Below are 23,773 nucleotides of genomic sequence, written 5' to 3'. Positions count from 1 at the left end.
AATTATTTCAGAGCTCAAAGATGAAGGCATCTTTGATGAACAAGAATTTTTAGTTGAATATTTAAACAAATGGACTTATCATTTCCAGCCATTGAAAGCATTTCACTGGATTAAGTTGCAACAGTCTAAAAGCAATCAGTGATGTTGACAGCAAGATATTCAATATTGTTGACAAAGATGAATTATTTGATGAAGTGCCATATAAATAATGTTGTGAACTCCAAATGGAAGAATGGAAGGACACAAACTCTGAAGTGGAAAAAAAGGGGTGTGATGTGTTTAAGGTGCTCCAAGAAAAAAACATCCACTACAAAAACATACTGCCAGCTGTTGCATTTGTTATGGCAATCCCAGGAACAAATACAACTGTAGAGAGAATTTTTTTCTCTCATGAGTTCTTTGTGGTCTGATGAAAAGAACTGCTTCGACACCAAGACTGTGAAAGCAATAATTGTGATCAAGACGCACCTTTGACATTTCGTGTATTGACTTTTATGGATGCATCTTGAAAGAACCAACACTTTTGGAAGAAATAATGTCTTCATATAAATATAATAATAATGATAAAGCTGATACTCCATAATTATAATACATGCTTCAGTCCTGTGTTGTAATCATAATTATATGTTATTCCATTTTTATGTAGAGCGTACCAGAAGTGTCCCGTTTTTGTCCCTTTTTTTAATTGCTGAAAAATTCAAAATGTCCCTTTTTTTGTTTTGAAAATCTGGTCATCCTATCATATATACATGAAAATATTCCAGTGTTGTGTAATGTCATCGTTGTGTGTTTTTTAAATTTCCCAATGTAATACACTACAGTGAACGTGGTTCATACATGTACCAAAATATCTGCACTTCAATAATTAACTTTAGTCAATTAAATGTTTAGCTGTGATTAATGAGTTGCCTTGTTTCAATGAATACCATGCAGTTATCTTTTCAGTAACAAATTAAAATCCTTTACAAAGATGTCAAGTAGACCAACAATCTTGAGAAATTGTGTTTGCAACATTGTAAGGTTTTGCCAAGAATTCATCAATTTCCTGATATGTATCCTGAAGGAGTTCTAGCTACTATAACAGCACCACATAATTAAGTTTACATTACAATTAATCTCCTATTAACAATCTTTTTACAAAGTAGTCTATTACTTGTCAGCACTCCAGTACTGAAGGGTTTCTATAAGATTAATTCAGAGAATATTTTTGAAAACAGGACTGGTGGTGGGAGGACTAGGGGCCATCCATGGAAACTGGGCAAGAGTGTGGTTAGCAAGGGTGTTAGAGCTAGGTTTTTTACTTGGAGAGCGGTAAATGAGTGGAATAAGCTGCCAGAGTCTGTTGTGGGTGCTATGACTGTGAATGAGTTCAAGGCAAAGTATGAAAGATACTGTATGAATGTTGAATAGTTATTCTTGACATGATGTTTAGGCCTCCCCTCGATGAGTCTAAGGACTCCTTGGAGTTGCCCATAATAATAATAATTGTTATATCTAACATTTCATACTTCTAACTGAATCAATCCACCATCTTTATGATAATATAGATGACAGCTTACATATTTTAAAACAGTTCAGTTCTTTGAATCTCACATTTTCATTAAACCTTCGCAGGTTTGTTTGGTAATATAACAATTAAACTTTCATGCTCTCCATTTTCTGTTCCTTCACACTGAAATGGTTGTTTTCTATAACTTTACATGCTTTTATCTGTTTTAAATCATGTTTTAATTCCTTTATTCAACCATTTACGTTATCTAGATTATTTTAGAATGTTCAATGATCTTATGCTAAGACTTTTTTTTTTATTTTTGCATAAACATCATTTTGGCCTATAACAGACATGCATGATAATAATAATAATGTCCATAATACCATTCTCTGAGAAAGATAAAAGGGTGGATGCTGTTTATCAAAGAATGCACAAATGTACATTCATACTAATATTATATCAGTATAATGTGCTTTTTCAAAGAGAAAACACTCACATGTTAGTGTTTTCTCTCTGAAATTTTCAATTTTGTAAATGTAAAAACTAAACCATTTTAATTATTTAGCATTCCCAGAAACAGAAATCAACTGTTGAAAACTTTATATTTTTCTATGTTTAGAAAAAAAAAAAAAAATAGAAGCTAATATATCTTACCAATCTAAAAATAGCAAAACCGAAACATTCATGCACTTAATAAATTAGAGCTTTATTCAATTCTTACCAAAATTTCCAGAGCAAAAAATCCTATCAGAACAATAATAATACACTGCTGCACATAATTCTTTTGTTCAATATACACTTTAGCTTGATGATACAAGTCCCATCTAAGAAAAGAAATGAAAATAAACAGATATTTTTCTGTAAACTTGCATATATCATATGTGATTTCACAGAAGAGTGTGGTATAAAAATAATTATTTTAGTGAAGAATTAGTTATATTTATGGCACATGAAGCATAAACATAGTTTGTTTTCAACAGCTAATAAAGAATTCATATCATAAATTCAAAATGCTCATGGCATTTCAGCTATTTATTAGAAATTCTGGAGATAAATGGTGGCTTTGTAATCCTTCTATTGAAGATCAATTTAAATTTTTGGAAAATCTGATGTTTAGAAATCTGTCAAGATCAGAAAATTGTCAAATAACATGAATCACGTTTGTTGCAATTTTATGCTAAAATGCACAATAAGAGATCACATATCTAAGTGATTTAACTGGCCACTAAACTCTACTATTCTAAGACAGAGATGGAAACAGTTAAAGATATATATAGTTATGTTTATAACTATTATATATTTAAGAGAAACTGTTTTATGATGAAAGAACATGCAGTAATAACAAAGAAATTTACTGTTAATGTCCTGATGACACCACCAGTCTTTTTTTTTTTAGATGAACGAAACTAGTAGGTGTAAGTTTCACACTAACAACAAAATTTCAATTAAATTTCAAAGACCCAGCAGATCCAGAAATGAAAATTGTTGAAAACTTTATATTTTCGCATTTTTAGAAAAAGATTAGAAACTATCTTATTGTGATCTAAATATGATAAAACCTAAAAATTCACATTCTACATAACTACATCAAAGCCAGCAAAGGTTGGTCGATTGGTAGAGTCTCTGCTACTAATGGCTTGCAAAAAGTTAAGCAAGTTTAAGCATGGTTAGTAGTTCAAAGGGGATTGATCGTTCGATGCTGTTGGCACACTCTCCCTCGCTGAGTCTTTGGACTCCCGGGAGGTGTCATATAATAATAATACTCTATCCCTGTAACTATATCATTTTCTGTCAACCATATCTCATTGATGCCTATAATTTTTGGGCAAGTTGAGCAGACAATGCCAAAAACTTCTCTCTTTTGTCTGATACTTGTGGTATTCGTGTACATGCATTTCAACTAACATCCCCTTATACCCACAATTACCCTTGTGTAATGTCATTATCAACCCATTCAAATTGGAAACTTGTGAAATTGCATTCAGCATTGCATAATCACTTCTGTACACATGCTCATTTATCCCAGGGGTGGTTAAAGAAAGACATGCTTGATTGCATTTCCTCCTAATATCTCATTTCCCTGGTTCTGCTTCCAAGCTCTCATTAAATGACACTTTCTCCAAACATCTAACTCCAAAACTATTTAAATGTAGTCCATCAGAAATATATAAGTTCTTTTGTCCATCAAATTCATTCCATAGATCTATAAACTGTACACCATTCCTATGCAAAATCTTCTCATTGACTCATTAGCAACCATGGCTCTTCTTCTCAATTCTGTCCTATCATATTGAGGCAGCAGACTCACAATCTTTACTTCCTTTCTCTTCATTTTCGCTTCTTTCAACAACTCTTTCATATCTTCTCTCACTGCACAATTCTCCTTTTTCAAATCGTTTATTCCTGTTATAACAATAATCTTGTTCACTTCTCCCTTCTGCAACAGTTTCACTAACATCCTTGATTTTTGCACCTGGGAAACATGCTTCTGTCACTTGCTCATTAAGTATTATTGAATCTCCATACAGTACTTTCTCCTTATTTCCAGTTTCTCGCATGTTCATACTTTCCAAATTCATCTTTTTTCTTTCTCCCACTTGCTGTACCACACTAACATCATTTGCATATAATGCCAGAGAACATTTTTTAAAATAAAAAACACTAAATAGAGAGCAATAACCTCTTTTTCTTCTTCCTAGCGTTATGTCCTGCTTGGTGTAGGGTCCACTGTTTTGCATTTGGCCCTCCATTTCATTCAGTTTGCAGCATCAGTAGGGAAGACACTCATGGAACACATCTTCTTTTAGACTGTCCATCCATCCATGCTTTTTCTGGCATCCTTTAGGTTGTCGACCATCTGGGCCAAGTGTAACAGTCAGTCCTGCAACAATTTCCTTGTCAGCCCCGGCCACATGTCCATACCATCACAGGCGTGCTTCCCTCATCTTCTCTGGGATTGGGGCAACACCAAGAGTTTTCTGGATGTCATCATTTGTAACATGGTCCAGTTGTATGCATCCTAGTATCCATTGGAGCATCTGTATCTGCATAACATACAGTGCCTGTTCATGCTGTTTTGTTACAGACCAGCACTTTGCTCATAAAGTGCAACTAGTCGGATGACCACGTAATAGTTCTTGTGGACTTCTACAGGGTTCAGTCCTAGGACCATTGCTGTTCAATCTTTATGCCAATGATATTGTCACAGGACTACAGGGAGATGGTTCAGTTGTTTGCAGATGAAGCTTGGGAGGTAATAGAGGATTTGAATAAGCTAGAAGGAATGGGCAAAGGCACAGGGATGCCAGTTTAATGCAACTAAATGTAAGATTTTAAAATTTGGGATCTACAGAAGGGATGTTTCATACTCACTTGGTGGAGTTATCTGAAAGAAGTGGATGAAGCAAGGGATCTTGGAGTGATTGTGGATAAAGATTTAAAGCTCAGGGGACATGTTGCAAAGTTTGTGAAGACATCTCAGAGAATTGCAGCAATGTTGAGGAGAACACTGACCATGACAGATACGTGTGCTGGTCCTAATGTATAAAGCTTTGATCAGACCATGTCTGGATTTCTGTGGTCAGATCTGGTCATCATGATTTGAAGGGGATGAAGTAATCTTGGAGAGGGTGAAGAGATAGATGACAAAAATGATGTCAGAACTACAACGTTGATTATGAGAAGAGACTGAAGGCACACAGACTGTAGAGTTTGGTGGAGAGAAGGCAAGGGAGGGGGGGGGGGGATATGATCAAGACATTTAAGCTGCTGAAGAGTTATCATATTAACACTGAGGAGATTTTTCATATGATAGAACGATGGAAAGTAACAAGGACAAGAGGCCACCCCTGGAAGTTGCAAAAGGATGTTGTGAGTAAAAGGGTAAGAAGAAAGTTTATAATGGCATGGAATGCACTGCCTGAGAGGGTGGTGAATATGCAGACTGTGGATGATTTTAAGGAGTGGTATCATAGACTTTGTGTTCACTAGTGTTGACCTCCCATGATGAATCTTGTAATTCCATGGGTCAGAAAAATAATAATAACGATGTCTGGTATTCATTTCCCCTCTACTGTTAAGATCATCAATAAAAACATGTTTTTTCTTAGTGTTAGCTACCTTCTCTAATGACTGGAAAAATTCCTCCACTTCTTCCTTAGAGGAATCTTCTGTGAGACCAGAGGCACAAATAATTCTCATTGTCTAATTCCCTATTTTGGTGTCTATCCATATCACTCTACTTTATATTTCCTACCATTCAAGAAGATTATGCTTGTGTTTAAGTGTTGAATAGTATAGCAGCTACCTCCTTTCGCTGATCATTACTGTCTGAATATAACACCTTGTAATGTAGAACTTCATCTGTTTTTGTCTTCTTTGTTTGGTAAACCAATCGTGTTGACCTGACACTTCTCCAATTCTTTTGCAAGTCGTACTTATTTTTTTGTTGATAACTTTTATGCTGATGATGCCAACCTTGAATTCTGCTTATGCTCATTTGGAGTTTGTGCCAGTAGTTGACTTTTCACCCCAGTTCCATAATGAAAGCAGTGGGCAGACTTTGTTTAAGTAATGCCTCAGTCAGCCTAAATTTCCATCATGTTATAAAACCATTTTGTTTTGGCTTAAGCAATAAGAGCACAACTTGGTTGACTAACCAAATTGGCAGTCCATCCTTGTTCACTAGCAAAACTACCAAATAGTTGCTTAGAGATCTGATGACTATCTTACAGCCCATAGTATATATATATAGTATGCATAGTATAAAAACATGAAGTTCCTATTACCGTTCTCATCTTTTTATGATGATCTACTAATGATGTACTATACAGCATTATTTCAAATATGAAAATTGTTATAAGCATTGTGCTTCATTATTCACATGGATAGTGTCAACACAGGGTGTATGCTTTTGTTATGCCCTTATTTAAACACATTAAATGTAATTAGTTATTGTTTAAAAACTTGAACATCTGACATCTAGTGAAACAAAATATCAAATAAAAGGCAATAAGTTCAGAGACAAAAATGACCATAATAAATTGAGTTGAGAGTTTGACAAAAACAAAGTAAAGAGAAGTGGCTCAAAAGACAAGATTACTGTACTCATCTGTCACAACTGCTGTAAGAAAATCAATGAAGTAGTCAGTAGAAAACTGCAGTGATGTTACTGCTAAAAAATAACTCATGCAAAGTAGCATTTTAAAGAAAATAGAGATGATATTAACTGGTTGGAGTGATGACATGATGCAATGTCACAAGCTAGTGAGTCAAACAGCAATTCAAAACAAAGCATTAAATTTGTTTAATTTTTTAAAGAAACAAACAAAAGGAGATCAATGAAAATTTTGCAGGTTCCTATAAATAGTTCAAGAAATATAAAATGTTCTGAAATTCACAGCATCTGAATAACAGGAGAGGAAGATGGTGATGATGTACAAGCAACAATAACTTTTCCTGGGTAATTAAAAATCTTAATTGAACAAGATAGATATTCTCTAAATTTAGTATTCAATGCCAACAAAGTAGAGAAATATCTGCTATTTAAAACTTCCATTTTCAAGAAAGAGCACTTGGTCTCAAGGCAACAGAAGATTTTAACTTTGTGATTGTGGGAAAAGCATCTAAATATTTGAAACTCAAACCAAGGCTTGTTAATCACTCCGAGAGGGCTGGATAACAATGGACCTATTCAATCAGAACTTTATAGACTGATTTATTAATCATTTCTGTTCCACTGTACAGCATTAGTGTCAACAAAACAACATAGAATAATGTAATGCTTTATTACTGTTAGATAATTGCTGTTAGGAAAGGAATGGGATGACCAGGGATCAAGAGGAAACAGTTGGAATTGAAAAGGGTTTTAAAATGAAGAAGCAGAAAGGGAAATGGCCCCAGTTGAGCATGAAGAGATCATATCGAGGGAGTGGTAGTATCAGTGGAACTAGCTGTAGATCCAGAAATGAACTGTTGTGTTTATATACAAATGCTAGAAGTATAAGAAACAAGGCAGATGAAATGGTTACACTAATTGCGTCTGTTCACCCAAAGATTGTCGGAATAAGTGAGACATGGTTGGAAGAGGATGACATCCTGGCAGGAATAGAGATGGAAGGGTATGATGTGTTTCGTGAGGACAGAGGGGGGTAAAAAAAAGGGAGGGGGGTGCTATTGATGATAGAGAAAGAGTTATGCCCATATAAAGTGGAGATGCAAGAGAGAAATAGTGCCAGTGATTTTGAGGCAGTATGGTGTGAGATACAGGTGAATGGAATCAAATACTTGGTGGGATGTTGTGATAGACCAGGTAATGTGGATGGTGGTGATAATGAAATGTACAATCAAATTAGCTGAGTAAATAAGAAAAGGGAGATCATTATGGGTGATTTTAATTATGGCAATATAGACTGGAATGATGAGATAGCAACTGGAAGTAAAGAAAATGAGTTTCTTGAGTTTTTGAGGGATAACTACCTCAGACAGTATGTAACAGAGGGCACACGAGGATTGAGGGTCTTGGATTTGGTCATCTCATCAGAGGATGTAATTGTAAATGAGGTGTCAAATCATCCACCAATTGGTGAGCGAGAGACCATCAGGTGATTACCTGGATGGTTGCCAGCAGTGCGAGGACCTCTGTGAGAAAAGGGTATATGTGGAACTACAGGGGGGGGGGGGTGGATAATAAAGAGCTCAGGAGACAGCTTGCGGGTGTAGCGTGGAATGAGGAGTTAGCTGGAAAAGAGATCAATGCAGCTTGGGGGATTTTCAAAAACTGTTTAGTAGATGCAATGTCTAAATGTATTCCAAGGGTGAGAAGGTTAAATAAGGTGGGTATGAGATGGATGAATAAAGAGATTAAGCATGCAATACAGAGAAAAAGGCAATTGTGGAGGCAGCATAAGAGAAGTGGAAATAAACAATTCCATGAGGTCTACAAAGACCAAGCAAGGAAGGTGACTTGGTTAGTGAGGGTAACTAAAGAGAGGTATGAACAGCAGTTGGCTAATGAAGCCAAAAAGAATCCTAAGGAGTTCTTTCGATATGTAGCCAGCAAAAGAAAGAATAATTATGGAAGGATGACATTGATTGGAGAAAATGGTATAAAGACAGCTGATGCAGAATGTGTGGTGGAGATACTTAATGAGCAGTTCATAAAGATCTTTCAATCTTGTGAATGTGACTTCATGGAGAGATTGAGAGCAGTTGATGATGGGGAGGCGAGACTGGCTGTAAGTGAGCAAGAGATGTTTTGGGGAGTTAAGTAAACTAGATGTAAATAAGGCTGTGGGACTTGATAATATATCGCCGCGTATTCTGAAGGAATGTGCCAGGGAGTTGACACCTGCCTTGACATATTTTTTTATACAAGTTTTGCACTTGGTCAAGTTTCTAAGGAGTGGAAGGAGGGCAAGATTGTGCCACTTCATAAAGGAGGTGATCGAACTCAAGCAAACTATAGGCCTATCTGTGTGTCAGGTGTTGTGGTTAAGTTGTTGGAGAAGCTTGTGAGAACTAGGATCCAGAATTGGGTTGACAACAATGATATTATCTTTGATGGCCAGCATGGATTTGCTAAAGGGAGGTCATGTTTTAGTAATCTACTTACTTATTACAATAAAGTGACTGCTTCCTTGGACAATTTTTTTTTTTTTTTTTTTTTTTGACAGAGGAGAAGGATACACAGTAATATACTTGGATTTCACGAAGGCTTTTGATAGAGTACCTCATGATAAGTTGACAGTCAAACTAGAGTAGATGGGGTTGGATATTAGATTAGTGCATTGGATTGGAGACTGGCTATCTGATAGGTATCAACAAGTTGTGTATAGAGGTGCGATATCCAGGAAAAGGAAAGTCACTAGTGGAGTGCCTCAGGGGTCTGTTTTAGGGCCATTACTGTTTAACTTGTATATTAATGATATAGGTGAAGATTTGGAGGGAGATATTCAGTTGTTTGCAGATGATGCAAAGTTGGGACGAACCATGAAGTGTAGTGAAGTTGTGGCCTTACAGGAAGACTTGAATAGATTGAGTGATTGGGCACGGAAATGTGAGTTCAATGTTGCAAAATGTAAGGTTTTAAAATTTGGAAAACAAAGATGGGATGCAGAATTTATGCTTGGTGAGAATATATTATTGGAGGTAGAGGAAATAAGAGATCTGGAGGTGATAGTGGATAAGGATCTAAAATTTAGGGTACACATTGCCAAAATTGTGAAGACAACACAAAGGCTTCTGGGAATGATGCAGAGGACACTGACGTGTAGAAGTAGGGAGATTCTTGTTCCATTGTATAAGGCTTTGATTAGGCCACACATGGACTATTGTGCCCAGATTTGGTCACAGGGTTTTCAGAAGGATGAAGAGATGTTGGAAAGGGTCCAAAGACGACTGACTAAGGTAGTTTCTGACCTCTGGAATGTTGAGTATGAGGAAAGATTGAGAAGATGTAATTTGCAGAGTCTGGTGGACAGGAGGAAGAGGGGGAGATATGATAGAGCCCTACAAGTTGGTAAGGGGTTGTTATAGGATCAATGCTGGAGAAGTTTTACAGAGAATAGTGGGAGAACCAGAGGTCATCCCTGAAAACTGTATAAAGAGGGTGTGAGTAGGGGAGTGAGAGGCAGGTTTTTTTCGTGCAGAGTTGTGAATGATTGGAATGCCTAGCCTGAGAATGTGGTGTCTGCAAAGAGTTTGAATGTATTTAAAACACGGTATGATGAGCTGTGCGTGTGTGATAAAAGGACCTCCCAGACGAGTCTTTGACTCCATGAGGTCTTGGGGTGGTAATAATAATAATAATAATAATAATGCTCCAAATCATTTGCAAAATCTTGGTACACTCAAAAATGCATCTCAGCAGAAACTCTGTTTTTGCTGCTAAAGCAACGTTAATCACACAGTTTATGAATCAAGGCATTATAATAACATTCAAAGCTCACTATCCACGGTGTGCTTTTTTTTAATTAGCAAGTGCCAAACATCATGAATGTAATCAATAATACAGAAGTATGGATGGAACTATCACAAAACTACCTTAGTACCACTTCGAAAAAAAGTATGACCTGATGTGGTAGAAGAATATTCTAGATCAAAACTCGAGAATGATGCTATTAGGAATGAACTCATAAGGTGAGTTTAAGTGAATTTCAATGACGTTGTCACTTCAGAGATTCAGCCATTATTGGACAGCTATCATGAACAAGGAACTGCAGAAACTGATGAAGAGGTCCCATCCCAGGGAGTTTTAACAAAGATTTTATCTGTCTTAGGCAAATGTCCCATTCACTTGAATACTTATATTTATAATAAACAAAAGTAATTTTCTATTATCAAGAAAGGCTGAATCTGTATCACCATATGAAACATAATGCAAATTTTTCATGTAAAAGAATTAGTTCTTCTCCTAAAGACACAATACACATGAATGCTGCCACTAAGTGCAAAATGATAGGTGATTAAAAATAAAAATAAAAATGATAGGTGATTAAAAATAACACCCTGTAACCAGTGCAAACCCTAAGGATTACACTTAGTCTCTCATCATCAACATCAAATTCCTGCTATGTACCCTCAAGGGGTGTACAGGATATGACAGTACTACATGAAAAAATTACATCATTACTAACTTCCTATCTACAATTTTCCTCCAAATCAGTCTGTTACTTGTCAAGACTGCAACATTATCAGATCTTATATTTCTATCGTCTAAGGCACTTTGTACCGTATCAATCCACCTATATCTTGGTCTTCCTCTGGGTCGTTTTCCTGCCAACCTGGCAGAGAACACTTGTTTTGCTAATCTTTCCTCTCCCATTCTATTTAAGTGACCATACCACCTGAGATTAGCTCTGCTAATGCATTCCTGGATGCTGACAATGTCAAGTTCTTTCCTAATATCCTCATTTTTAATATGATATTGCCATTGATGCCATCTGTTCACGCCTCTAATCTTTCTCAGGACTCTCATATCTGCGGTCTCTAGTCTTTGGTCAAGTGTTTTACTTCTGACCCAACTCTCAGATCCATAAGTTAAAACTGGTTTGAACACCGTCTTGTATACAGCTAATTTAGTGTTCCGACTAATTTCTCTCTTATTCCATATGAATTTATTCAATTGACTTCCCACCGTACCAGCTTTGCTGATTCTGTTGTCTATTTCTATATTTAATTTACCATCTTCAGTAAAAATTGTGCCTAAGTAGCTGAAATGTTTTATTTGTTCCACAGGTTCTCCATTCACAACTCAGTTGACATTTTCAATGATTCTGCCTATTTTTATTGTCTTTGTCTTTTTATTGCTGACCTTCATACCATATCTATTACAACAGCTATTCAATTTAGTCAGAGAATCTTGCAGACTTGTAGCGGATTTATTTAGAAGTATAACATCATCCGCATAAAGCAAAGAGCTGACATTAACATCTCCAATTTTGATATCAGGTTTAATACCACTTTCCTTCATAATGTGATCCATATAGATAATGAATAACAGAGGGGATAATGCACATCCTTGTCTCACACCAGATTTAACATTAAACCATCTTCCTGTACTTCCTTCAATTCTAACTGCTGACTTACAACTCAAATAAAGACTAAGTATTGCTTGATATAATGCCCCATTGACACCATATAACTGCAGCATATTGAATAGCTTCTCTCTTGGCACCTTGTCATATGCCTTTTCCAAATCGACAAAACTTAAATATAGATCATTGTTATATTCCCATGCTTTCTCGACTATTTGTCATAAAGTGAAGATCTGATCCTGACAGCCTCTATTTGGCCTGAATCCAGCTTGTTCTTCACCAAGCTTTTCTTCCACAATTCTTCTCAACCGTTTCTCAAGTATACTGGCATAGATCTTGCCAGGAACACTCAGTAGGGAAATACCTCTGTAATTCTCACATTCAGTTTTATTTCCCTTTTTATATATGGGTACTATGAGAGCTCTACTCCAATCATCGGGAATTCGTCCCTCTGTCCAGGCTTTCTGAACTATGCAGTGCAGCCACTGTAAGACTTTTATACCACCATACTTCAGCATTTCTGGTCGAATATCATCTACTCCTGCTGCCTTTCCACATTTCAAGCCTTTAATGGCTTTTTCTACTTCAAGTATGGATATGTACTCCTGACTGCATGCCTGGTCAGTGTTTTTTTATCACTGTGCTGTCATCACTGCTTGTTTCATTTAGCAGTTTTTCAAAGTAATTACTCCATACTTCAAGGATATCTTTTTCTCCTGTTTTCATGTCACCTTTATCATCTCTAACTCCTTTTACAGCACTCTTTCCTCCATTCCTAAGCTTCTTCAACAACCTCCAGAATATTTTGTCACCTTCTTGATATTTATTTTCTATATTTTTGCCAAAGTCCTCCCATGACTTTTGTTTAGCTAGTTTTACACACTGTTTAGCTTACTTACATTTGTCTCTGTATTCTGTAAGAGTAAAAGCTGACTTATTTGCCAGGAACTTTTGATATGCTTTCTTCTTTTCCTTCACTGCCTCTTTAACTTCCTGTGTCCACCAGGGAGTTCTGATTTTTTTATCCTTGCACACAACCTCACCACATGCCCCTCTGGCAGAATCAATCAATGTTTTGTTCAGAGTTTGCCACTGAATCTCCAAGGTTTGATTCCTGTTCTCAAACTCTTTCATTTTCTTTTCAATAATCTTTCTGTATTTTAGTCTACAGTTCACATCTGAGAGCTGCTCAACTTTTATTCGCTTTTATCCTGCTCAAGACTAAATAGTGATCACTTCCAATTTCAAATCCTCTATACACTCTGGTGTCCTGCACCAGGGAGAAAACATCACTATCAACAATAACATAGTCAATGAGACTTTTCTTATTCCTAGCCTCTTCTCTCCATGTGAATTTGTGCACATTTTTATGTTGGAACATGGTGTTAGTAATAACCAGTCCATGTCCTGAGCAGAAATCCAACAGATATTTGCCATTATTATTAGCTTTGCTCTTTTCTCCAAATTTTCCCAAAATATTTTTGTATGTCTCACAATCATTTCCTACTCTGCTATTTAGATCCCCAACAAGGAGAAACTTTTCCTTTTTCATTGTGTCAGTTGCTTTTTCTAAAGCCTTAAAAAATTCCTCCACTTCTACCTTAGTAGAACCTTCTGTGGGACCATAGGCACAAATAAGTCTCATTGTCCAGTTCCCCATTCTCATATTTGCCCACATTACTCTACTTGAGACTGACTGCCATTCAAGAAGATTAGCCTCGTATTTTGTGTTGAATACTATGGCTACTCCTTCTTTTCCTTGATTGTCATTGCCTGAATATAACATTTTGTATTTATTGCTTAGAAAGATCTCACCAGTTTTGGTCTTTTTTGTTTCAGTCACCCCTATTATGTCGATCTGGTACTTATCTAATTCCTCAGCTAGCTCCATTTCTTTGCCATTCAGGCTTCTTACGTTGATAGTACCGATCTTTAACTCTGGTGATGTAGAGTTGGGGTTTGTTTTCAGATTTGTTCCAGTAGCTGACTTTTCGCTGTTCGCCCTGGTTCCCTGGCAAAAACAACGGGGGCCTTGTTTAACCGGGCGACGCCCCAGCCGGCATGAAATTTTGTCATGTTGTACCATCATTTTTTATTTTGGTTTAACCAATAAGAATACAATTTGGTCGGCTAAATCCCAAATTGCCAGCCCATCCTCGTTCGTTCAGTATCAAAGTAGATACCCAACAGGGTGCACCACGAGAAGGTGAGGATTGGACATTAGGTCAGAAGCCCTGGTCGGTTCTCCGCATTCCTTTAAAGGCTATGTGGAGGTCTCCTCTCAGTTATACAGCTTTGACCCTTAAGCACCCCCACTTAGTCTCTAAGATCATTTAAAGTATAGTATTTCCAGTCAGATGTGTGTCTGAAAGTAAGAGGCAGCACTCCGAGTTATGTAATTTTTGATCACTTTCACATCATATTATAGAAATTATTCAACTTTGCTGCTGACATACTACATAAAGTAGAACTGATAAGTTTAGATTGTAAGCAGAATATTAAGGTGGTATTGATGATTATATCAAGAAAAACTGGAGAACTTTTCTAATTCCAGAGATTAGAAAAGTTGGGGTGGAGTCTAACTGTGTGGATAATTATCACATCATCATCATCGGCCATTGTCAATCCTGCTGGATGAAGGCTTTTCGAAGATTACTCCAAAACTGTTTGTCCATGGCTCTCCGTTCCCATGTCACTCCTGCAAATCTGATGATATCATCAATTCACCGTGATTTAGGTTGGCATCATGATCATTTTTCCTCTCATGGAATCCAATCCAGTACTGCTTTTGTCCATTGTTGATCTTGTCTTCGAAGATGTTTCACTCTTCCTATGATGTCAAAGACTTTGGTTTGATTTCTTATCCACATATTCCCTTTGTGATCCAGTCTTGTGATACCAAGCATACTTCTTTTCATACTAAATTGTGTTGTTCTTAATTTTTGAATTTCCTTTGCATTTAGCATCCATGTTTCACAGTCATATGTCAATATAGGAAGAATACATTGGTTAAAAACTTTTCTCTTCAGGCATAATGGTAATTGGCTTTTGAATATTGAATGTAATTTTCCAATTGCTTTCAATCCAAGCATTGTGCATCTTTTAATTTCATCCACGATATTTTGTTCCATTGATATCTGTTGTCCTAAGTATATGTAATGATCAACTTGTTTAATTTCATCATTATTAATTTTTATTATTTCTGGACATAGCTATTGAACATAACTTGGGTCTTCGTTAGGTTTATCTTTAGACCAGCTGTTTTGCTAGTAATTTGGAGTTCATGGATATGAACTGAGAAAGAGACAAAGAGCTATTAAGTTTATTTGTAAGACTGCACAGAAATAAACTAAATTAAAGCAAATACTGCAGATAGAAATAAGTGTGGTGAATTAATTGTAATGTGGGAGAAGTTACTGATGGATATCTGGATATCAGATTATATGTGGAATCATTGGTGATCTGATGTATGATTAAATGGAAAAAAATAGAAGTCAATAACTTTAATAGTGATAACTTTTTCAGTGCAAATGTGGGAAATGTTTAACAGAAAAGAAATGCTTGGACAATAAGCAATAGAATATATGTGATCACGAGTCAATTAAAAAAAAAAAAGGAAATGCTGTCTAAAGGAAAGAATTGAGGAAAAGACAAGACAAGAGAACTGTTAACCACTTATATCATTTAAATAAATAGGATAAATAGTAGATAGTCAGTGATCAGATTAAATGAAAAAAATTAGAAGTCAATAACCTTAATAGTGATCACTTTCTCAGCAAGCAAAGCATGTTTTTATTATGGGATGATCAATTAAAGTTAATTTTAATGAAGAAGTCAAAAGGGAAATAAACTGCAGTAATGATGTTAATGTGATTTACATTTCAGCAAAGAATAGAATAACGTCCTGCACAAGAAACTACTTCTGGAAATGCATCAGATACTAGTACTTAGATAGGTAGGAAATTGGTTGGCAGGTTAAAGACTAGAAGTAGTATTTAGATGGCAATCCAAGAATCAGTTGATTAGGAGCAGAACATCATATCACAGGTTAGGTTTAGGTATTGGAGTCTTTGTTTAACATATTCATAAGTGATTTCTTTCCTTGTTGAAACTGGGGAGAGATAACTCAGTTCTTTACAGGCTGATCATAAAACATTGCAAAACCAGATAAAGCATATTTAATGTCGATTAATGTATTTTTGTTGATAGGTTAAATTCAAGAATGCAATTAAATATAAATATAAAGCTTCAAAGATTAGATTTAATTAAAACTAACATAGGAGAGCCTCATTTTATGACGGGATTAGGTTCCCAGCCCACTTCATAAAACAAATCTTCATAAACTGAGGTAAAATTATAATTATTTAAAGGAGATGGTTCCTTCAGTATGAATCACTTCCACAAAGGACATTTTTCTACTTACTTTATTTATTTTATTAAACAAGGACTTTTCCCTGTCCATGATTACTGCTCGAGTTACAGGAATGTTGGTTTGATTCATATCGTCAATCCACAGCACTAATCATTTTTTCCATATTTTTCATTGAATAAGCTGTTCATGATACTTTTTGCATTAACAATTCCTGTATATTAACAATTTATCTCCTCTGCATTGGTTATTATTGTTGAAACTGTACACAGCATTAACTTTAATGCTTTAAACATATCAGAATGACCCTCACCTGATTTCCATTTTTTTTAATGGCAAGTGATTTTGTACTTTTTTTTAGCTGAGGAAGACATCACATTGGCTGCTTTTAGATGACATTTTTAATATATTATTTAAATACTAATAATGGCAAAACTTTCACCTTTTAGCAGTCCTTACAAAGTAGTTCACAGTGGGCCAAAACATAAACTGCTTTGTAATCTCTACCCACAATGCTATAGCATAAAAAACAAAAGACCTCATGAATACTTCCAACATGTTGTGTTTATACTTTTGTCTTATGTTTTGGATTTTTTGCCACTGATTTTGAAACGATCATTAAATTGAATCTTAACATTTATTTTAATTAATTTATTAGCAGAAGAAAGGATGGACGATATCTTACACAAGTCGTTACTGGCCAATATTGGATTATAATTCACAACTTTGCTTTACTGTTTCACACCTCATCTATTTCAACAAATGTTAAGAGAATCCAAAAGTATTCAAAGAATTCAAAAGTATTCAGTTTTGCATATATCATCATAGTTATGACAACAGTTATGGCCAGCTGTTATTTGTTGAATTTATTATCAGAAAGTGGAGAGATTTCACTGAAGTTTACAGCTTAGTTCAAGGAAGATAGGACACTAATGGATAGGTGATGTTCAATACAGTTGACATCTCCAAGTCAACTCCCTTCAGTGGTATGTGACTTATTTCCATAAAAGAGGCTCTGGAAAATCTGGTGAGTATTCTCATTGTAAAAAGATAAAAAGATATTTTCATAAATGGAGGAAATATCCCCACCTGGCTTATTAGACGCCTGAAGTGGTGAATCCTATGTTTGATTTCCAGAGCATGGGATCTGGTTCCTGTCTCTGTCACCCATCACTTCTTCATGCAGTGAGTGAGTAATACCCTTCAAGGGCATGCCAAACATACTTAGACATCCAAAACCTCCTCCATTTCAAGGATACATCAGTAAAAATTATGGTGCCACAGACCAGCCACCAGCCTAAACCTGTCATCAACAAGTCAGGAAACTTCCCAGTCAATTGGTGCATAATCCTAGCAAATGTCTGGAGATGAGTCCAAATAACGGTATATGGGAGGCACTTAACAGCACCTCTGAGAACCATAAATGAATCAATAATGAAACATACAAAGATTCACAATGACATTAACTAAAAGAAATCTCCTTCAAAAACTATGTGACTGTATATGTAGAGGGATTCCAATCTAAACATGTGCACTACTGTTTTTTAATTCAATTCCTATTGTTGCTCAGAAATTGTACTGATGATGTCTTATGATACATAAGAAAAAATATTTACATAATAAAAAAGTCATGTTCTGTGGCATACGTGTTACTTTATAGTTATGGATACCCCCACAGGTTTCAATACATAAGAAAAAAAAAAATATATATATATATATACATACAAGAAAATCCCGACAAAAAAGACACCAAATAAATCATGCCAGAATCTCCACAAAAAAAAAAAGCTTGCTTTCATATCCATTTTACAATATTTGTGACATCAACCCCAACATAAATGACATTCATCATCACTTACAATCCTACAAGACCAGATCCCCTAGACTTGACAGAAACCCAAACTGTACTCACATCCACTACTGCCTACCTTCAATGTCCAAATACACACTTCATGATTATTTCTGTCACAAAAGTGGCACCTGTGCCTTTGTGAAGATCTGACAATGTTTGCCAGACAATGCTAATTTAGAATCCCTCGCTTTCCGGTTTGATGTTTTCTTGCCCCATTTAGTAACATTCACCTGCTGCATTCACTGGTCTCCAACCTCCTAAAACCACTCTGACCGCTTCAATTTCCTCTCTACGAAGCTTGACTATCTGTAATCCAGCTATCCAAGGAGTTAAGGTTTGTCTTCGTAGGTTATACTTAACGTCCACAACTCCAATTGATTCCTCCATTTTGTAACTGACAGCATCAACCAAGCTGGATGAGATGTGGAAATTTTTAACTATAAGCAAAGAACTGATGCTCTTAGCTCTATCACTACCCTAGATCTCTTTTTAACCAGTTCTCCTTCCACATATGTTACAAAGGCAACTCTCTTCTAGGTGACCCAGATCACAATCTTGTGCAAGATTGTGATCTGGGTCACGATCTTGCACTCCTCTCTCAGAATGCCCTTCCTCTAGCCACTTCCAAACTCATATGCCAAAGGATATGAGTTTGGAAGTGGCTAGAGGAAGGGCATTCTGAGAGAGGAGTGCAAGATCGTGACCTCACAATCTTGCACAAGATTGTGATCTGGGTCACCTAGAAGAGAGTTTCCATGATCTATTGTTTCTACCCTTCTGACCAAAAAACCTGTTCCGAGCAAGTCACTGGAATTATCCTCACTGACATGAAGTCCTTTATTCTCCATTCTACCCAAAATTTCCATCGACTTCAAACCCAGGTTCTACAGAAAGTGCACCAAAGTAGTCAGGGGGGAGAGCTTATCACAGATGGCTGAAATTAAGAACCCCAGCTTTATAACTCTGCTGAAGCATGTAATACATGCAAAATGATCATCCACAACCTAAAATGACTTCATAAAGGCCAACAGAAGAAAATATGGATCTTGTCCAAATGGAAACCATACCTTCTTGTCTCTTGCTAAGGTCACTGAATACAACTTCTGCTGTCCTGCACCTCCCTCTATCTCTCTCATGCAGATGGCACCACTCTGACAGATCCCCAAAGATAAAGCTGACCTGGCATTACTCTTTTCCTCCAGTTCCTGCACAGATGATCATAGCAAATCTCCTACTACTAACTGGAATCCAAGCACTGCATGTCTCCTGTAGTTTTTTTGGAAAAAGACATTAGAAAATTACTAAATAACTTGGATATTTAAAAATTCTTCTGGTCCTGCTGGCATCTCTCCAATCTTCCGTACTTATCCTAATGCATAAAAGCAATCGTATATCCAACTTATTCCAAAAAAGGAGATAGTACTGTCAAACTTTCGACAGCCTATGCTATCAGCACCTCAGTCCTCTACAAAATAATGGAGAAAGTCACTAGTAGTCAACTTCTCTGTTACCTACATTTAATAATAGATAATAAGATTTAAAAATTTAATTGCTTACCTATAGGCACCAATGCTCCAGAGTAATAAGGGTGACAAAAAATATGCATAATACATGGGTGGAGCATACTGTTCTGCAAAAAATAAAACAGATATTTTAAAATAATAATTATTGAATTTATAGGTTCTCATATTATATTACTATAATAAATGCCATCAGAAATGAAAATCAGAAAAATAACTGAAATCAGTGAATAGCAAAACAGCTCCTGATTAAATGGTTCATATTTTAATTGTCCATTCAGCTAAAGACCAGCTGTTGTAGAAATATATGTTGTAGAAATCTGAAAGACCTTCTGAAATATACATAATTTTCTGTGATGTTCTGCATAACATATGATGAGTAATTTTTTACACATTACCAGTTAGCATGAATTTGTATAAGACAATTTATAAGGCATAAACTAAATGCCTTTAGCCTGCATGCAGTATTTATTTGCTATAGCAAATAAATGCTGTGGGAGTGATTTTATATATACACACACACACAGTGAAAAAAGTAGACTATCCTCACACTGAAATAACTTTAATGACAAACACCAACCAAAGAATATAATAATAGCAAACAATGGGAAACATGATGGCACAGCCATAGTTAAAGGAATTTGTTTTTAATAAAACATCCTATGCACAAAAAAGTGCTAAGTTTTCAAGCTTGATTGTTGTTGATTTATCATAGGATTACTATAAAGGAAGAATAAATGGTGATATTTCTTAACCAAGTTCTCATGTTAAATATCCATCATTTTATTCTGTCAATTTATAGATGAACTAAGAAGCTTCAGAAATGCTATGCAAAATTTTTTCTTTTATGTGGATACCACCAGAAAAGGTTTTTGAAAACCTAAATTACATTTGTACCATGAGTGGGCTAAGGATTACTTTTTTTCTATTTTTATTAATTTTATATGGTTTTTATATTTTTTTATTTATTTTTTACAGAGTCTGGGAAGAACCCTGCTCTAGAGAACAAACAAAATTCTTTCAACCCACTTCAGACCTCCAATAAGCAAGATGATGGTACACTGAGCGATGAAGTTCATCTCTCACCTAAAGATAAAAACTAATATCCATGTTCACATTGGGATTTGAATCCACAACTGTTGGTTGGAGAGCAGATATGCAAACCACTTGGCCAACCAGGCTGGTGAAACATAAAGAGCAGGAGAATGCAGCAGCAAACCAGGAAAATAAAAACCAAAGCATCAACCTATACCAAGCTTGGTCATCATTTATCGAAACTCTCATGCACATACCTAGGGTAGAATGCACATTATGTTTTTAAAGATAATACTTCCTGATAAGTAGAAGTGCCATCACATGTCCATGTTAAAATATTTTCAACTGCTGATTCCATTACAGTTAACTTGTATACAGTAAACATCTCTCATTATCTAAATAGTTTCACAAGCTTTCCTGAAGAAGGGTACAAAAAGGTAGTTGAAACTAGCAAGCAGAACTAATAAAGTTTTTTTTTGTCTCAGAATTAGTTATGTGATCTGAAATTATTTACGAATGTATTAAACAATAAGTATCCTAACAACCTGGCTCTCTGAGGAAATTTTGTCATAAAAACAGGAAGCAGTGTTTAGAGGGAGAAATCTTCAAAGAGCAGGTTGTTAGGACTCTTATTGTTTAATACATTCATAAACAATTTCGGATCAAATATTAAAATTTTTCTCTTTATTGATCACGTATAGCTCTGCAGAGAATTAACTGTTTGGAAACCTAAGTTTTTTTATAAAAAAAAAAATCTTAGTGGAATTCAAGATATTCATCATCAGCATAAGTATCAATGAAAAAGAAGTTGGAATGGCAGAAGAACTGGAAAAATACCATCAGAACATAATTATTGTTAGCAAAATAAATAAAACAAAAACAGTTTTCTACTTGTAGCCTTCTCAGATCATTTAAGCAATAAATGATCTGAGAAAGAGAGTAGCTATGTTATGTGACAAATATCAGAATGGGAACTGGAAATGGATAATGAGACTTATTTGTGCATATATTCCCACAGAAGTTTCTGCTAAAAGAGAAAGAGGAATTTTTCACTTGAGAAGGCACCTTGATGGGCGACAGAGGGCATTAATGGTAGTAGTATCATAGTCGGAGCATTAAGTAGTAGTGGAAAGGATGAGATGTATTGAGCGAAGTAGAGTAGTGTGCCCTCCCACAATGAGTCCTTGGACTCCCTGGAGGTGTCACGTAATAATAATAATAATCTCAGGCAGTATGGTCACTTTAACAGAATGGAAGAGGAAAGATTAGCAAAGCAGTGGTTTGATGGCAGTATAGTAGGAAGAAAGACTCAGAGGAAGCTCAAGATCTAGGTAGAATGATGAAGTATGAAGTGATTGATAAGACTGAAATATAAGATCTGACAATAGTGGAATTCTGAAAGAACACATTAAGTTGGACAAAAAATTTTGATAGGGTTAACAATAATGTGAACTTTGAATGCAGGAATACTATGAAAAGGATACTATGAAAGTATAGTATATATAGTGACAAGGAAAATCCACCTGTGGCACTAATTTCAGCACCCTTTGTTCTCTCCACGGCCCATGCATCAGCATGCATAAAGATCATCTCCATGAGCAATTTTACAGGAACATTATTTTTCAACAAATATCTACTTAATTTTGTCTGGGCTGCTGCTTCCTAAGGTAATGACATTCCCATACTTGACATCTGTCAAAGATTTTGCATTTCTGAAACTGTTGGGAACTTAAGATCATTACTCTAAGAAGAAGAAGCCTAAGATAAAATTAAGTGGATGTTTGTCAATAATGGCATTCATTTATGTTTTCTAATTTTCACAAAGAGAGAAACTACCATGTTTGGATTTATTTTTTTTAGTAAACTGGTTTTTAAAAATTTTCCAGCACATGCCTTGTATACATATCAGGAATTTGATGATGATAATGTCTAGAAGAGAGAAAAGGGAAGTGAGGAAAATGTAAGTGAACAAATGCAAGAATATACTATTCAGTAAGAAGATAATAATATTATTATTATTGTATGGGCACCTCCATGGAGTCCGAAGACTCATCGTGGGAGACCCAAACTATCCACACAAATTATCATAACTCTCCTTGAACCCATTAACAGACAAAGCACTCACAATTGACTCTGGCAATCCATTCCATTCATTCACAACTCTCCAAGCAAAGAATCTAGTCCTCACACTCCTATTAACTACACCTTTATTCAACTTCCAGGGATGACCTCTTGATCTGAGCCCCTCTATCCAAGTACTGAAACATTTCCCCTGACTGAATGGTCAGACTAAAACCAAAACACACAAAACACCAAATATAATGTTACAGTATTCTGGTTGAGAGGGACTTTAGTTCAAGAACCATAAAGTCCAACATGCCATAAGAATAATTAAAAGAAGCTTCACTTGTAGGAGAAAAGAAGTAATGAAATTGTTATATTTTCAGTTAGGCTAATATGATTATGGCTCCAAGCTTGCAAATGGATGCCAATGACAGTTAAGAGACATGAGCAGTTAGTTGTTATCTAATAAATTTATGTAACAGGAGATTGCATTTAAATTTATAACTTGGTTCAGGTCATGTATAAGATAGATAGCATGAGTTTGGTGCAATTGGCTGAACTAGGGTCTACTAAAGGGCACAATAAAAAGACAGTGATTAGAACAAATATGCAAAGTTTATTTTTTACTGGTAGAAAATATGAGGAATGGTTTCATCAAAATTGGCAGTGTTGAGCATGTTGATATTATTATGTGATTGTGTTCACATTTACATGAACAAAAATAATATATAAAAACTAAAAAAGTGACGGGGTAAAAAATATTGAGAAAATGAATCAGAAGAAAGTGGAGCAAATAAATACAAGCCATCCTATATATATATGGGTAGTGAATTTTGTGGGCTGTGTATTGGTTTGGACATAATGATGTCTGATACTCATACAATCTGCATCTTCCCCTTGGCCTTG

The 23,773-nt window shown here is 35.6% G+C and overlaps 1 protein-coding gene across 1 annotated transcript in view; it reads right to left on the bottom strand.

Moving 5' to 3' along the window:
* Positions 1–23,773, bottom strand: part of LOC150096967 (GPI ethanolamine phosphate transferase 1-like) — a 311,441-nt gene that overhangs the window by 155,395 nt on the left and 132,273 nt on the right. The window contains exons 13-14 of the mRNA XM_090408103.1: positions 19,806–19,878; positions 2,214–2,316 (exon numbers count right to left, since the gene is read on the bottom strand). Of these exons, the coding sequence (XP_090264229.1) occupies positions 2,214–2,316; positions 19,806–19,878 (176 nt within the window). The remainder of the gene's footprint in view (positions 1–2,213; positions 2,317–19,805; positions 19,879–23,773) is intronic.

Source organism: Typopeltis vanoorti, chromosome 18 (genome assembly GCF_054136105.1).
Source record: "Typopeltis vanoorti isolate ZY-2024b chromosome 18, IOZ_Tvanoo_1.0, whole genome shotgun sequence".
Classification (NCBI taxonomy): domain Eukaryota; kingdom Metazoa; phylum Arthropoda; class Arachnida; order Uropygi; family Thelyphonidae; genus Typopeltis; species Typopeltis vanoorti.
This window is presented reverse-complemented; position numbering and strand designations above follow the sequence as displayed.